The following is a 16,819-nucleotide window of genomic DNA, read 5'->3' as shown; positions in this document are numbered from 1 at the left end:
GGCAGGTTTCATAGCAGGAGACTAGCTTTTCCAGGGATTATGACCTCTGGGTATGCAGTATTCTTTCTTTCTCTCACCAGCTTCCTGTAGCAAATCAGGTCATTCTTCACAAGGCCTTTACCTAGAATAACATTAGCAATAATTATTACAATAATCCCATCAGTGTAATATGAAACATACAACTTGCAATCTTTCAGTCACACGTCTTAATGTCTGTGTTTCCAGCCTTCATTCCTAGTCCCAGTTAACATGTTTTTAGATACATTTAATACTTTTTACACTTTTATTCCCACTCATATTTTTCACATATGCCCTTGTTGTACTGCAAGATATTGTGAGTTAATTCAGGTTTTCTGTCTTGAAACCAATGAGATAATTGTTTCAAGGATTAATTACTGAGTAAAATGCCTAGTCAATTGAAATGAATGAAACTCTATAAAATGTTTGAGAAATGTTGCTCTCAATATTGCTGTCTTATATGGACTATGAATAAGGAGATCATATCAGTTTCTAGAGAAATCTAAGCAAGTAGGCACAGCTAGTAAGTAAGTACTATTACATAATATACACCTTTTAATTATTATGATTTTAAGGACTATATCCAGAAATATTAAAGGATTGCATAATAAACTTTGAAATATGACCTAATCGTAATTACACTCACAGTTGTCAGGTTAGCTTTGTCTTCAGGTAACCAAGAAATTTTGTAGTAGATTGATTACAATACCAATTTAAGAGAAGTCAAGCTGGGGAACCAGCAGTTAGCGTAATGGCTATGTCGCTGGACTCCCATGTAGTCGACCGCGGTTCGAGTCCCGGACCTGGTGCCTTAAACTCACGCTGGGCGCGTGTGCATGCGTGCCCAAGATCCCAAGAGGAGAATGGAGGAGAAGGGATTGCGGCGTGGCCATCCCCCCTGGGGGGTGATTTCCTGCTTTCTGTCTCTCTGTCTGTCTCTGTCTGTCTGGCGAGCACACATGCACTATAGCGAAAAAAGAAAATGTCTCAAAAAAAAAAAAAAAAAAGGAGAAGTCAAGCTGGGCATGTGTAAATGTGTGCCCAAAATCCCAAGGGGAGAATGAAGGGAGAAGGGATTGCAGAGCAGCCATCCCACCTGGGGTGTGATTTCTCACTTTCCCTCTTTCTGTCTCTCTTCCAGGGTGCATGTGCCCTATGGCAAAAATCTAAAACTAACTAAATAGATAATAGATAGACTGATAGAGAAGCACAAGGGAAATATTCCCCTTGAATTGGATCTATATATGTCTAGAATCTTTTAAAATACTATTTTCTGTTGTAAACATTACTACTACTATGTCTGAGCAGGAATTTAGGAAGAGTAAGGTAACAGCATCCTTTGAATCACAATTTCATAACAACCTGTAAAAACAACAATAAATACATGTTTGAGAATTACTAATTAACATAACTAACAATAAGCTATGAATGGTCAGGGAGATAGACAGAGGAAAGGTGAATGGGTCATGGATATGGCCACTACTTTAAGGGATGGTATTATAATAGAATAGGTGGTTCAGAGGGCCTAAAATCAGGTCACGCCACCTGCTCCAAAGATATAAGACTTGGTGAACAAAGAAAATAATTTGTTTAGTGAGGTCAACAAGATGGGGGTGGAGAGAGGACAGACCCATAATTGTTTCCACTTTTCTGGACAAAATACAAAACTTACATAGGGGAAGAAGCACTCTATGGTAGAGAGAGAAATATCAAAGGACACAAAAACAGTGAAAGTATTGAGGATTGTTTTCCTTGGTTTCACAAGGACACTGGCATCTTTAGCAGGGATGGCTGTCATCCTACTAGGAGGGCAGTTTCCTTCTCTCTGGACATGAAAGGCAGGGTAAGACAGATTATCATTTTCTGCAAAGTGCTTGGGAATAAGTAGTGTATATCAAAGCAGTGGAAGTAAATAGAGTCAGTGAAGACAATTAGATCCTAGTTTAATAGCTGTCTCTCTGATCAAGTTGAAAAATAAAAATAAACAACTATTAAAAATAAAATTATATATGTAATAATATTCAAAATCCTTTCTTTGGACTTTTAAAATGTACATTTCATTATTGTTAAGTCTACGTGCATTAGAGTACCATAACTTACTTTTCCCATCTAACTTTAACTTTTACCCATTGACTAATATTTCCCCATCTCTCCTTCTCTGTGATGTTAATTATCATGACTTAATCATTATTCAATGTACACATGTGTCAAATGAGTACAGTGTACCCAACAAATTTGTACAATTAGTATGTGCCAATATTAGCACTATGTTAAAAAAAATACAAAGAGACATAAAGAGTGTACAAATGCTAAAATTTATTCATAAATAGGAGAAATCATCCAATCCAACCTACTGTCACCCAGAAGGTAGACCAGAGGGAAGAAATAGGAAAAGATATGTAAATGACTAAAGTAGTTGTTTTGATAGCCTGAACTGTGGGTTTGGGGTTTTAGGCTAATCAAGGTTTAGATATCATAACTGTGTGGTATTCTTTGGTAATAATCATTAGAATTTATTAATATATTTATAATTGACCTGCAGTTTCTAACAGTAGCCAATATAACATTTAACTGGCAATTTTTGTAGTGCCAGAAATGTCCACATGCTTCAAATATGCCAAGGCGTTAATTAGCTGCCCACTTAAGGACGTCATTTGCAATGTTGTTTATGATATCAGTGACAATTATAACTTCAGTGGAACTTTTTTATCACCATCAGGCAAACTCAGAAGCTTCATAAGGGGTGCACATGTGATAGAATCTCAGCATACACATGCATGTGCACGTGCGCACACACACACACACACACACACACACACAGAAACAGAAGAAGAGAGAGAAACAGAAAGAGAGAGGAGAGAGAGAGAGAGAGAGCAAATCAACTGACAATGGAGACCCTATGCTGGAGATAGTGATCTAAAAGACCTCAGGTTTTAAGCGATTGTTTAAATCTTACCTTAGGGCTAAAGTAAGATGGGAAAGATGTGAAGAGAGAAGTTGGGAGTCTAGGAAAAATTTCACTTTTAAATAGAAGGAAAGGGGCCAATGTTGTAACATAGTTGTTAAGTGCTGTGTTTAGAAAAGCCAGATCCGGTGTGGCTGACTGTGGTTCCAGTCCCAACTTAGTGTCTTGAGAAACACACAAAGTGTGTGTGCATGCATGTGCAGGATCCTGACTGGGTGGAAAAGTGAAAGAGGCAAAAGATTGTGGCATGATAACACCCTAAGGAGATGTGCTCTCTGTTTCTCTGTCTCTCCCTCCACCATCATTCTTTCTCTCTCTATGGTGAGTGTACACACCCTCTGACAATTTAAGTAAAAAGAGTAGAGGAAAGAAAAGTATTTTAAAAGAAAGAGATAAACAAGTAGCCAGAAATATGAAAGGACATTGAGGAGCTGGCAGGTTGTGGTGGTTAAGGTAATTGATCTCCCACATGACTGACTGCAGTATGAGTCCCAGACCTGGTGGCTTGCTTTCTCGCGTTACCTCTTTCTCTCTCACTCTGTCACTCTCTGGTCAAATTTAAATAAATAGATAGATAAATAAATAAATAAAGTTAAATAAAATAATTCTTTTAGAAAAGGACTCTAAAATGGTCTGTTTTACAAAAAGAAAACATTAAAAAATAAAGTTTTACAAGTCGGTGATATTGTAGTATCATGGTGAAAAATATCATATGTCTAATAAGATTTAAAAAATGGAAAACGCCCTTTTTTGGTAACTAGGTCTTTGGTAATCTTGACTATTTCAATACAACGGTAGGAAGTGATGCCTAATTGTTTTAAGAGTAAAAGTGAATCAATAAAAAGAAGGTGAAATCAACATTTTATTTACATTCTTCAGGTGGGAAAATTGAGCTGTAGGATGTTTAAGTAATTTGCTAATGTCCCATAGCTAATATGCAGCGTAAGGAATTTGAACTCAGATATCTCTGACCCAAATATCAAATTCTTGTTCGCAAACAATATCCATTAAATACAGAAGGTGGTTTTCCCATCTAAGCTTGCCTTTCTACATGGTGTACTCTTTTCTGAATTTAATTTTTAAAAAGAAAGAGAAAAAAAAAACAATTTTCTGCATTCTCAGCCTTTTCTCAGGAGTTGGCTGCACAGTTACAAGATTTACTCTTAAACAACCGTGTTGTATTCAAATCCTTTGTCTTCCTTACCTGAGTCAGTTTTCTCCTTGTGGTTCCTGAGCATAATCTGTGGATTGGTTTGTAGTTATATCCTTAGTATGTGTTCACAATCCTAATGAATGGTATATAAAGAAAACCTCCCTGAGGGAGTCATTCTAGCTTACTTCTATATAGAGTATTTGGGAATACCAAATGATTCTTTTTACTTTCACCACCTGAGAAAGCTCTGAAACCACTGGAATTGGTCCCCATAGTCTTCCAGCCTCTTTGAGTGGAGAATGTCTAGGAAATCTTTAATATCAGATGAGGCAGGACCTATCTGAGTCACTCTCTAATGGTCTGTGGGTCACTGGAAAGATCAGTCACTTTTTCTTCCTAAATGCTGACATTCAAGGAACAATATACCAATCCTCCTTCCAAAACTGCTCTTATATTCTCAAAGACTATAGACTTGTTAGGAATAATGATCTGAAGAGCCCATCCAATCTAAGCCTTTTAAAAATACTTGAGCCACTGAACAATTTTATCTTGATGAATGCTCATCAGATACCTATTTGTTCTTCCTAGTCACTGGAAACTCACTACTGTATGAGATCATTTATTCATACATGCACACATGTTCACACACATACTCCACTTTATTATTCATATATTCAAGGGGATTTCAAAGAGTTAATAAAAATAGAATTAAGGCATACTATACCTTTCCACAAACTTTTTGAACTCCTCTCAGTTTCTTTCTCTTCATATAAACATTATTTTTTCTGGGTGTGTATTTGTGTAGATCTATGTATCATATGTTAGTGTATGTGTATACGTGTAAAGAAAGAGCACAAGAGAGATCTACTGACTTCAAATATCTAATAACTGTTCCTTATTTCTAGGTCTAATCTCCAGAATCAAACTAATAAAAATTATACATATTTTTCTAAATGAATAAAACATCTTTATTAATATCTCTAAGGCTTTTTTTTTCTTAATGACTGAGCATCCATTACTCTTTTACGTGTTTATCACATAATACTTTCAAAACCTGATTAATTTCCTATTATGCTTCTCCTGATTGAACATAATAATACAAGTATTGTCTTATTAGTCCTATTTTCAAAATCTACTCCATTGGATCATATGCAGAAGTTCTACTAAAACAATCTAAGATTGTGCAGGTTGACAACTCTTGATCAAAAACCTTCTTAAAAACACAATTCAAGGAACCAGCAGTTAGCGTAATGGCTATGTCGCTGGACTCCCATGTAGTCGACCATGGTTCGCATCCTGGACCCGGTGGCTTAAAACTCACACCAGGTGCGTGTGCGTGCATGCCCAAGATCCCAAGAGGAGAATGGAGGAGAAGGGATTGTGGTGTCACCATCTGTCTGTCTGGCGAATGCACGCGCCCTATAGCGAAAACCTCTCAAAAAAAAAAAAAAAAAACCACAATTCAGAATTCAGTCTTTCATATTTGAAAAAGAAGTATTTGGGATCAGCAGTTAGCATAATGGCTATGTCGCTGGACTCCCATGTAGCTGACTGTGGTTCGAGTCCCAGACCAGGTGTCTTAAACTAACGCCGGGTGCATGTGTGTGCATGCCCAAGATCCCGAGAGAGAGAAAGAGAGAGAGAGAAAGGTAAAGTGAGAAAGCACACCACCAGGACTGGGACTTGAACTGTGGTAGGCCATGTGAGAGTGTCCAGCACTTTAACCCTTGACCACCGTGCCACCTGCTGGCCCCCCTTTTCTATGATGTAAAGTCTTTACCCTCCTCCAAACACAAACCTATGTTACAGTAATATATAAAAAAAAAGAATTACACAAATGTATAAAAAAAGATATAAGTAAACCCAGATACAGGAAGGGCTTTGTCAGTATGGTAAAGAGCTTAATAAATGAAGTAAATAATAAAATAATTCACACATAAGTTTGTAAAGTACATGTATAAAAAAACAAAATGTAAAACTAGGGAAATATTAGTATTAAAATGCATAAAGTAATATATAATGAACTATAAATCAATTAGGTTAAAAACTGACAAAATTATGATCAAATCCAGAGCAAGACTTTAAAATGGCTTCAAGAAACTGATATTGTTCGTACTTTAGAAGATTAAAACTATATAAAACCTACAATATCAGATAACATTTCATCTATCAGACCTATCAGAAGAGTTTCTATTCAGCCTTTAGAGAGAACATAGAATAAAAAGAAAGATATCAACTGATTATGCAAAATGAAGTAATGGAAAGTCATGAATTCAGGGAACTTTATAAATGGCCTTGTATCATTTGGAAAAGAAACCATGTTTTTAGATACATTGTTTTATTATTGTAACTTTATTGTTATAATTTCTAGTTTACATATAATTCTTGCACATAAATAGTTTTGAGTTATAGTGGGGTTCCATGGTTCATAATCCACATGACCTAATTCATTATTATGGCCTGAAAATGGATCACCATTTACACATTTTTCCTTATGTTGGCTGTGTTTGAACACGGTTAACTACTTAACTTGACCTCTTCTGAAGTGGTATTTTCACTACTTAAGGACACAGGCTCTAAATTGTCCTAACTTTTTGACTTATTAAGCTATTTATCTGTATCTTTTATCTCCAGATTCAGTGGAAGTCCATTTTCCAATGTTCTCTATTTATATTATGCTCCCTCTTTATCTTCTCTCTCCATACATGAGTACCTACCAATTTATTTATCAATTGGTCAGTCAGTAGATACACTTATCGAACTCCTAATCAACTTAGCTTGTACTTTACATAATATTCAAAGTCTATCTAATTCGGAAAGAAAGAGTTGTGGTATAAGAAAGAGATCTTTTGAAATTATGTATAGCAACCAGAAATTCCAGGATCTCAGTATTCTGCAATAAAGGCTCAAGCCCTACTGCACCCAGAAAATAGGCGAATGATACTTCTTTGAATCTGCTTGGTCTTCATGCTGTATATAATAGGGTTCATGAGTGGAGGAAAGAGAAAGTAGACATAGCTCATGGTGATGTGCACCACGTGTGGCGCATGTTTCCCAAACCTGTGGATGAAAGTCAGGCCGATCACAGTGACGTAAAATACCAGGACACAGCTAATATGGGAGACACAAGTGTTGAGGGCCTTAGCTCGCTCCTCCCCAGAGGCGATGCCCATTACTGTCTTAAGAATTAAAATGTAGGAAAAGACAATGATCAGAGCATCTAGGAAGAAAGTCAAGGAAACCAGAACAACCGGGTATATGCGATTAAATGTGATATCAGCACAGGCAAGTTTCATGACATCTTGGTGGAGGCAGAAGGCATGGGAAAGAACATGGGAACGGCAATATGGAAACCAATAGAGAGGCAGAATTGGGGGAATAAGAGATAAAAAGCCTCTCATCAGTAACCCCAGTCCGACCTTCATCACCCTGGAATTAGTAAGAATTGAGTTATACCGCAAAGGGGTGCAGATGGCAACGAAACGGTCATAGGCCATTGCAAGGAGAATACCTGATTCGACAACAGAAAGAGAGTGGATAAAATAGGCTTGCAAGAAGCAGCTGCCATGATTTATCTCCCTGATATTCAACCATAAGACACCCATTACAGTAGGCATCGTGGTCAGTGTCACCATCAGATCTGTGCCTGCCAGCATAGCCAGGAAATAGTACATGGGTTCATGGAGATGGTGATCATCCTTGATGAGATAGAGGAGAGTGCCATTGCCAAGAAGCACAGACATATAGACTACAGAGAAGGGGATGGAGATCCAGTGATGAGCTGCCTCCAGACCTGGAAATCCAGTCAGCAAAAAGGGGGCAGCACTAATGTTGGGCCACATAGTATATTCTCAGATGAAGTGAAAATTCATTGAGAAATTTATAACCCCTAACCATTTCCATTTTCAGTACCTATTCATAGAAATATATTGCAGCAGCCTCAATAATTATCTTTATAATTACATAGAATTAATTGATTTATGCCTGATTCTGTGACATTTTCTAAGTGTACAATGGTAGAGACTGACAGACTAAAGAGATTGGAAATGATCTTTTCCTGAGTTTGTGTGTAATAATATGTTGATATATAATAATTAGGGCTTTCTCATAAAAAACACATTTTTACAACACATGCTTCACTGTAAGTTATACTGAAAAATGTTTTAAAGTGATAATTGCAAAAAAAATAGATGGCAGGTCTATACAAATATATAAAACATTTTGCTTAACTGGAATTTCAGTTTGGTTGTAGATTTTTATGGATACACTTAAACTTAATTTTAATTTCATATTTTACAATCATCATAGATATGTTTAAAAGACTTTTTAATTTGATTTTTAAATCGGACATCAAAGTTTTATAAAATCCTACTAAAGTTCATGAACCCTCTATGAAGAAAAATGAACAATATCAGACAAGGACACATTTAGTCTTAAAACATTGAGTTTTCTTGAAGTCCATCTCTAGGCTCTCATTAGTACTCCAAACCTGCTTTGACACATTTGTTGAATGAGTCCATGCTGTAGATGTTGGCCATTACAGGTGTGATTTCTCCGACTATGCAGACCTCTGGAAAAATTTTCAATCTTCTTTAAACTGCATTTAGCATTCCCAAAGAGAGAAGTCACTTTTCATGTCTGTTCTGGCACTTACCCATTTCATAGTCTTGCTGCTGGAATCTAGCTCTGCTGCCCTATTGAAGACTCAGTCCAGACACTTCCTTCTTGAAGACTGTCCAAGAAGTTCGCCTAGAGAACTTATATGTGTGTAAATCTCTTCCTCAGAATGTTATCTTCCCAGACACTCAGAAAATTCCTTGACCTCCCTTGCTTCTCTTCACTGTCTAGGGGAAGCTGGGGCATACTTAACTAATGTCTTCAGGTCTTTCAGATAGTTCCCCAAGGATGGATGAGAAAATAGGAAAGTCAAATGATGCACGATTGTGAGTTGCAAGGTCTTAATTATGTGGTTCCCTCGGGATCCTCAGCATGAGGACTTAGTAAATCCAGGCATGAAATTTTTTATTGTCTCACTCAAAGGTCAAAGGAAAGTCAGTTGCTTTTGAGACTGCGTGTGGTTTAAATGGTCCTGGAGTTTACAAATTTCAATTGTGTTTTTGTCTTTCCTGTTTATTTGGAGAAAAATTGTTTCTGATCCACAGAAATATCAGTAATTCTAACGAAGGGCTTATATTTCATCTTAACACTTCTCTTTTTATATTTAGAGCATTGCCTGTTTTGTGGCTATTCAGGGTGATCAACCTGTTCTTTTCATTAAAATGTATATGTGTAGCATGTCCTGGAAAGAAAATATTTACCATAAACTGATGAAGTTCTATCCTTGCTTCATGAACATTAATGTGCTTTAAGGAACACACCAAATGTATCTCTTGAATTATAAAAAATTCCCAGAAGAAATGAAATTTTGGGAGAGTATTAGATATGAGAAAAGTAAGGATATGGTAGCTTGGGAAGGGATGGGGCATTGAGTCTATGTAGAGAAAACACAACAAACATTAAACAGAGCATGTGTACTGATCATAGGACATGATAAAGTACCTGAATTTAAAGAAAAATAATTTTACACCAAACTATACTAAAGAATTACAGTATCACTTGGTCAAAAATGTGAGAAATAGACTGACAGAAAATAAATATGTAGGAGTAGATTCTGATCACACAGGGCCTTATAAATTGTATAAAAATGTTTACATTTCTATAAAGATAATATTGGTAAAATCAGAGATAGGATGGGCGCTTATGATCAGATAATCACTGTTTGAAAGTCACTTTGACAACAGTATGAACACATTGGAAATGGGGAAAAAGTATGAAGAATATCAAGATACAGTAATATACATGAGAAATTATATTGATGCATTTGTAATCCAATAAAAAGTCTGTGCTGGGAACCAGCAGGTGGTGTGGGAGTTAAGGTGCTGGACTCCCACGTGGCCAACCATGGTTTGAGTCCTGGACCTGGCAGCTTGCTTTCTCACTCTCTCTCTTTGTGTCTTTCTCTGGTCAAATTGAATAATAATAATAATTAATAAATAAAATTTAATTTAATTTTTAAAAATCTGTGCTGTAAATGTTCTGGATAATTGTTATCAGTACAGTTAAATAGAAGTGAGTAAAAGAGAAATTCCATAACTAAGAATAGAACTGAGTGATCAATACGAAGAATAGAATTGATTGATAAAGGGACGATAGTAGGTTGTGGAGATGACATCCGCCTCTCTGATTTACACAAATTAGAGAAAAGTACTAATTATTTTTATTTACACAAAGTTCACAGGAAGAGAATGACTATTCACTGATCAACAGTTATTTGTTAACTGACCTTACTGGATTAATAACAGCAACACACACTGGATTTGGGGAAAAAAAGGAAAAGAGAACCAGTTTACTTTAGCCATTCTCTATATGGAAACATTGAAGTAGAGATGTCTCTTAGACTATATATATATGTGCATATATATACATATATATATATATAATGGTGAAGTATATGCCTTATATGTAAAAACTGCACATGAGAGCAACAGATGATACTTGAAAGAGACTCCAGAAGGAGTAATAATTAGATTAGAACATTTATTTCAAGTTACTAAAATTAGCTGTTAAATGCAGGAGTTTTAAGCCAAACTGAGTGTGAACATCACCTTTCCTTACAGATTCTGTATCTTTACAGTCAGATTAACTCTATCACCTGTGAAATGGGGATGATAGTTGTTGAAAGAATTGCTGTGAGGATTAAATACATATGCTGAAGAATTATTACAAAGATTAAATCAAGGGACCAGCAGTTAGCATAATGGCTATGTCGCTGGACTCCCACATAGTTGACCACAGTTTGAGTCCCGGACCCGGTGGCTTAAACTCACACCAGGCGTGTGTGGGTGGGTGCCCAGGATCCCGAGAGGAGAATGGAGGAGAAGGGATTACGGCGTGGCCATCCCCCCAGGGGGTGATTTCTCACTTTCTGTCTCTCTGTCTCTGTCTGTCTGGCGAGCACACGTACCCTACAGCAAAAAACTCTCCAAAAAAAAGAAAAAAAAAAGATTAAATCAATAAAAATGAGGACAGATGATGCAGCAGTGGTTCAGTACAGGGCTGCATTACTCAAGAAGGCTCCAGGTTCTTGTTTTGAGGCCTCGCTGTACACTGCAGACAGGCATGAGAGCCCATGATTCAGGCTGACAGAGGCTGGAGGTGGACTGTAACATGAAGACCCTGCTGTGGTGTTTGTCTCCTTGTCTCTCTCTCCCTGTTGGTATTGTGTAACTCAGGAAAATGTCTATGCTATCGATATTCTAAGTAAGTGTTAAAGACCTCAATAAAAGATAGTTTTTTTTTTCTTTCTTTCTTTTTTATTTTTTTTGACCCACTCCAGTGAAAATTACTAGTAGAAACCCTGAGTTAGCATGTTCTCTCCTTTGATAGGAATTAAAGGACTCATTTGTTCTTTTAGATTCTTTTGATATTAACAGCTTCAGTTCATTTCTGTTGTCTTCCACCTCCCAGCCTTTCAGTACATATAGACACAGGCTTAGGTTTTATTATAATTCTTAAATTCAGGGCAAAAATATTGATATACTAGGAACTTTATCAATGTACAACTATTTATTGAATATGTCACTGTTTCTCTTAAAACCTCAGTGATATTTTTGCTGTAGGGTGTGTGCTTGCCGAGAGAAAGAGAGAAAGAGAGAAACCACCCCACAAGGAGGTATTGCCATGTCACAATCCCTTCTCCTCTTGGGACCTTGGGCATGCATGCACGCGTGCCTGGCATGAATGTTAAGCAACTAGGTATAGGACTCAAACTGTTGTTGAGTATGTGGGAGTCTAGTGACATAACCTCTATCCCAACTGCTGGTCCCTGTGTCTCATCTACTTTCAATAATGAAGAGATGAAGCACAGAATGGAAAAAAAATCACAAATTATACTTCAGATAAGGTCTTGATAACCAGAGTATGTAAGAAATTTAAATACTTCAACCTAGAAAAATAAATACTAGTAATCTAATGAATGAATCTAATCAATCAATCTGAACAGATAGCCTTTGAAGGAAGATATATACATGGCTAAGAATTTATGAAAATATGTTCAGCATCTCTTTTTAAAACAATTTTTAATTAGTTAATTTACATTTATTCACTAAGCATTGTCACAGCATACAAAATGTGATTTTCTATCCAGGAAATATTGCATAGTGCTTAATCATGCATGTTATTGATAATTTTCCATTTCTAATTTTATATATATATTTTTTCTCCAATTTCTCACCCTCCTCCCACAGTATCTCTGGTATCTACAGTTGTTTTTCATTCTTTTTTACCTCAAATTTTAATTCAGAAAATTTCTTAAATAATATAAATACTTCTAATAGCAAGTTCAGTTGATATATACACAAATCTGTGAATAAATGTCTGACTTTAGGTGTGAAACACAGAAGAATAAATATACTATAAAGTAGCACCTAGATGATGCTATATAGCTTACTACAGTAATTAAATATGTATTTTTAAATATATTTTTAATTTTAAGAAAAGCAGTTTTAGCTCTAATAAGTCAAAATAAAATAAATGCTAACAGAGCTCTGCTTAAAACTTAAAGCCAAGAAAGAGGTTAGGATTATGTTCAAATAGTAGGTACATGAACCTATCGGCAGCTCAAGACAATACAAAAGTCCTTTTATTATTTTTTTTAGAAGTTTTTTTTTTTTTTTTTTATTTTGCTATAGTTCTTATTTTTTTTAGAAGTTTTTTTTTTTTTTTTTTATTTTGCTATAGGGTGCATGCGCTCTCCAGACAGAGAGAGAGAGACAGAGAGACAGAAAGCGAGAAATCACCTTCCAGGGGGGATGGTCATGCTGCAATCCCTTCTCCTCCATTCTCCTCTCGGGATCTTGGGCACACATGCACATGTGCCCAGCATGAGTTTAAGCCACCGGGTCCGAGACGCGAACCACAGTTGAGTACATGGGAGTCCAGCGACATAGCCATTACGCTAACTGCTGGTCCCAAGACAAAAGTCCTTAAAGCCAGAAAATAAAGCCTAGAAGACAATCAGCAAAGTTTTAGTCAAAAGGCATAAGATTCTATTTTATCAGTTAAGTCTCATTTGCTTAATATAACTTCTGTTGTGGTCCAATCTTCCCTATTAAGTTCTCAGATATAATATTCAACTCTAACCTTGTCCCCATGATTAAGTTGACCATTTTCTTAGTTTTTGAACTCTTATTGCTGTGTGTCTGTATTCAATATTCCTGGTAGAGCACTATCTTCACAACTTCTTGGAGAGCTGGTCTGGTGTTGGTAAATTCTTTCAGGTTTTGTTTATCTGAGAATGTTCATGTCTTTTGTTCCCATATGAAGGATAATCTTGCCAGGTTCAATATTCTTGGTTGCAATTGCTTTTCCCTAAAACTTTGTATATATTTTCCCATTCTTTCCTCCCCTGCATTGTTCCTGATTAGAGGTCCTCTGTTAGCCTGATGAGACATCCTTTGTAGGTAACTTGACGTTTCTCTCTTGCTGATTTCAGTATCTTGTCTTTGTCTATGATTTTGGTCAGTCTGGCTATAATGTGTCTTGGAGAAGATCTTCTTGGGTTGATTCTATTTGGGTTCTTTGTATTTCTTGGGACTAGATCTTTAAATGCCTAAGTTTGGAAAGTTTTATTTCCATGATCTCATGGAATAGATTATCAGTGCCTTTTCACCTTCTCAGATACCAATTATCTGGATGTTTGGACATTTGGTGGTATCTACTATTTCTTGTATATTATTCTCATTTTTTGTAGCAATTTTCTCAGTCTTCAAGGTGGACTTTGAAGTCTACATCTGAGATTCGATTTTCTGTATGATTTATTCTGCTTTTAATAATTTCAAGGGAAGTTTTGACTTCCTGTATTATAGCCTTCATCTCTAACAGTTCCATTTGATTCTCTTTTATGGTGTGTATTTCCTCTTTCAGATTTTGAAAGAATTTCTTTCCTCTTGTAACTCATTGGGTCCGTTCTCCTGCCTCTTTTGCAGTTCATTGTTTCTTCTCTTCCATCTCTGTTTGCTTTGTCACTATGAATATTCTAAATTCTTTTTTAAAAAAAAATCAAATGGATCTTTTTTTTTGGGGGGGGAGAGGTTTTTTTGCTATAGGGCGTGTGCACTCGCCAGACAGAGAGAGACATAGAGACAGAAAGTGAGAAATCACCACCCAGGGGAGATGATCACGCCGCAATCCCTTCTCCTCCATTCTCCTCTTGGGATCTTGGGCACACATGCACACGCACCCGGCATGAGTTTTAAGCCACCGGGTCCAGGATGCAAACCGTGGTCGACTACGTGGGAATCCAACGACATAGCCATTATGCTAACTGCTGGTTCCCAATATTCTAAATTCTTTATCTGACATTTATGTGAGTTTCATTGTACTGTCTGAGGATGAAGAGGAGTAATTCTTCTCCCTTGGAGGAGAGGTATTTTCTTACTTTCCCATATTTCTTGTGACCCTGTGGTGATTTCTGGTCATCTGATGATTGTGCATTTCTTCCTAATTCTTGAAGTTCAGTCTGAGCTATCAGAGGCATGCAGGAGGAAGTGATTTGCAATCTCTCTTCCATTTCGTTTTTCACTCTTTGTACATCAGATTCAGTGAGAATTTAGGAATATTCTGACCCTAATTGTATTCACATGTTTGGATACTGTTCACTTGGACCTGTCTAGACACTCAGTGCATGGAGGTAGAAATGAATCTGGAGGGAAAGGTGTTACCAGAAGATCTTCGTTTTTAAGTCAGTGAAAGCAATATTTCACAACTCAAGTTCAGAAGCCATCTTCTGTTCAACATCTCTTATTTCAGTCTTGATGTGGCTTTAATTGTCATTCATAGGAACAAAGCAGTTTGTTATTTATTTTTATTAATAATCATAATAATCTTTCATTTTTCATTTTTCTTTTATAATGAAAAATAATACTGTTTGTACTTAGCAGATACAGCATAATGAATTAATGTATATATATGCATTATGAAATAGTTCAACACAAAAAAATTACAGAATTAATTACATCAAATATTTATCATTTTAAAAGTTAGAATACAAAAAATTCACTGCTTTGACATTTTTCAAGAATACACCATCATTACCTATAATTACCATGGTATACAGTAGAATGTTTTAACTTATCTCACCCTTATAACTACAATAAAACATTCTTTAACCAATATCTCCTCATTTATCCTTCTCTCTATAACCACTTCAGCTCCTAGTAACAGCAGTTCTACTCTCTAGTTTAATTTTAATTGATTCTTGACACCACAATGAATTGCAATCTACATAATGAAAAGTTTTGTGTCAGTTTGATTACAGTGAGATCACTTGTAGCTACAACAAATAGGCAATTTTTTTGTGCTTTCCAGCAATAAATATCAAAGTGACTATACAAAAAACTTCTATGAGACAACACTTACTCTTCCATACATATCAGAAAAGTTTCTATCTTCTAAATAGTATTTAGAGAAAACACTGCATAAAGAAAAGCAAATAAGTCAATTAACTAAACATGTGTAAAATCTGTGAAAACCAAGGTAGTTTGAAAAGTTTGATGAATTGCGTATCACTTCAAGCAACAGAGGTTGCCACATGAAGATTTAGACAGAATGTAAGTTCATGGATTTTGATCCAGACACCCGTGGCAATCCTACCGTATTTCCTGGCCAATTGCCCACATCAGAGATTAACTTCCACTTCTGTGTTTACATAAAAGACGGACAATGCCATATTGAATTTGTTTAGTCTTGATGCTGTAGATAATAGGATTCATTAAAGGTGGAAAGAGAAAATAGACATAGCTCAGGATAACGTGGACCACCTCTGGCACGTGCTTTCCAAATCTATGGATGAATGATAGACCAATCACTGTCACATAGAAGATGAGAACACAACCAATGTGGGAGAGACAGGTATTGAGAGCCTTAGCTCTCTCTTCACCAGCAGCAATGCCCATGACTGTCTTAAGAATTAGTACATAAGAGAAAAAGATGATCAGAGAGTCCAGGAAGACTGTTAAACAAATCAGAATTACAGGATACAGTTTATTGAAAGTTATGTCAGCACAAGCTAGTTTCATGACCTCTTGGTGAAGGCAGAAAGCATGGGCAAGAACATGAGAGTGACAATATGGAAATGAAAACAGACGCAAGATTACAGGCATTATGGATATAAAACCTCTCATAAAAACTCCCACCCCTAATTTTACCACTCTAGAATTGGTAAGAATGGAAGTGTATCGCAAAGGATTACGGATAGCAATGAAACGGTCATAGGCCATTGCAAGAAGAATACCTGATTGAACAGCAGAAAGGGAGTGGATAAAATAGGCTTGCAAGAAGCAGCCCCCATGGCTTATCTCCCTGAGATTCACCCATAAGACACCCATTACAGTAGGCATCGTGGTCAGTGTTACCATCAGATCTGTGCCTGCCAGCATAGCCAGGAAATAGTACATGGGTTTGTGGAGATGGTGATCATCCTTGATGAGATAGAGGAGAGTGCCATTGCCAAGAATCACAGACACATAGACTGCAGAGAAGAGGATGGAGATCAAGTGATGAGCTGCCTCCAGTCCTGGAAATCCAGTCAGCAAAAAGGGGGCAGCACTAATGTTGGGCCACAT

The 16,819-nt window shown here is 36.5% G+C and overlaps 2 protein-coding genes across 2 annotated transcripts; both read right to left on the bottom strand.

Annotated features, from left to right (window-relative positions):
* Positions 1-7,042: 7,042 nt before the first annotated feature.
* LOC102475231 (olfactory receptor 51B2) lies at positions 7,043-7,978 on the bottom strand. Its single transcript, XM_006151722.1, has one exon. The coding sequence runs from the start codon at positions 7,976-7,978 to the stop codon at positions 7,043-7,045; it is 936 nt and encodes a 311-aa protein (XP_006151784.1).
* A 7,902-nt stretch (positions 7,979-15,880) lies between these two features.
* Positions 15,881-16,819, bottom strand: LOC102474814 (olfactory receptor 51B2). The gene has a single exon (XM_006151721.1). It carries the CDS (start codon positions 16,817-16,819, stop codon positions 15,881-15,883), a length of 939 nt encoding a protein of 312 aa, XP_006151783.1.

This window comes from Tupaia chinensis, unplaced genomic scaffold, assembly GCF_000334495.1.
Source record: "Tupaia chinensis unplaced genomic scaffold, TupChi_1.0 Scaffold000325_1, whole genome shotgun sequence".
Classification (NCBI taxonomy): domain Eukaryota; kingdom Metazoa; phylum Chordata; class Mammalia; order Scandentia; family Tupaiidae; genus Tupaia; species Tupaia belangeri.
The sequence above is the reverse complement of the archived record's forward strand: the minus strand, read 5'-3'. Positions and strand labels throughout refer to the sequence as shown.

Excerpts from the sequence above, each read along its gene's own strand:
- LOC102475231 (XM_006151722.1), bottom strand. The coding sequence starts at position 7,978 with ATGTGGCCCAACATTAGTGCTGCCCCCTTTTTGCTGACTGGATTTCCA.
- LOC102474814 (XM_006151721.1), bottom strand. The coding sequence starts at position 16,819 with ATGTGGCCCAACATTAGTGCTGCCCCCTTTTTGCTGACTGGATTTCCA.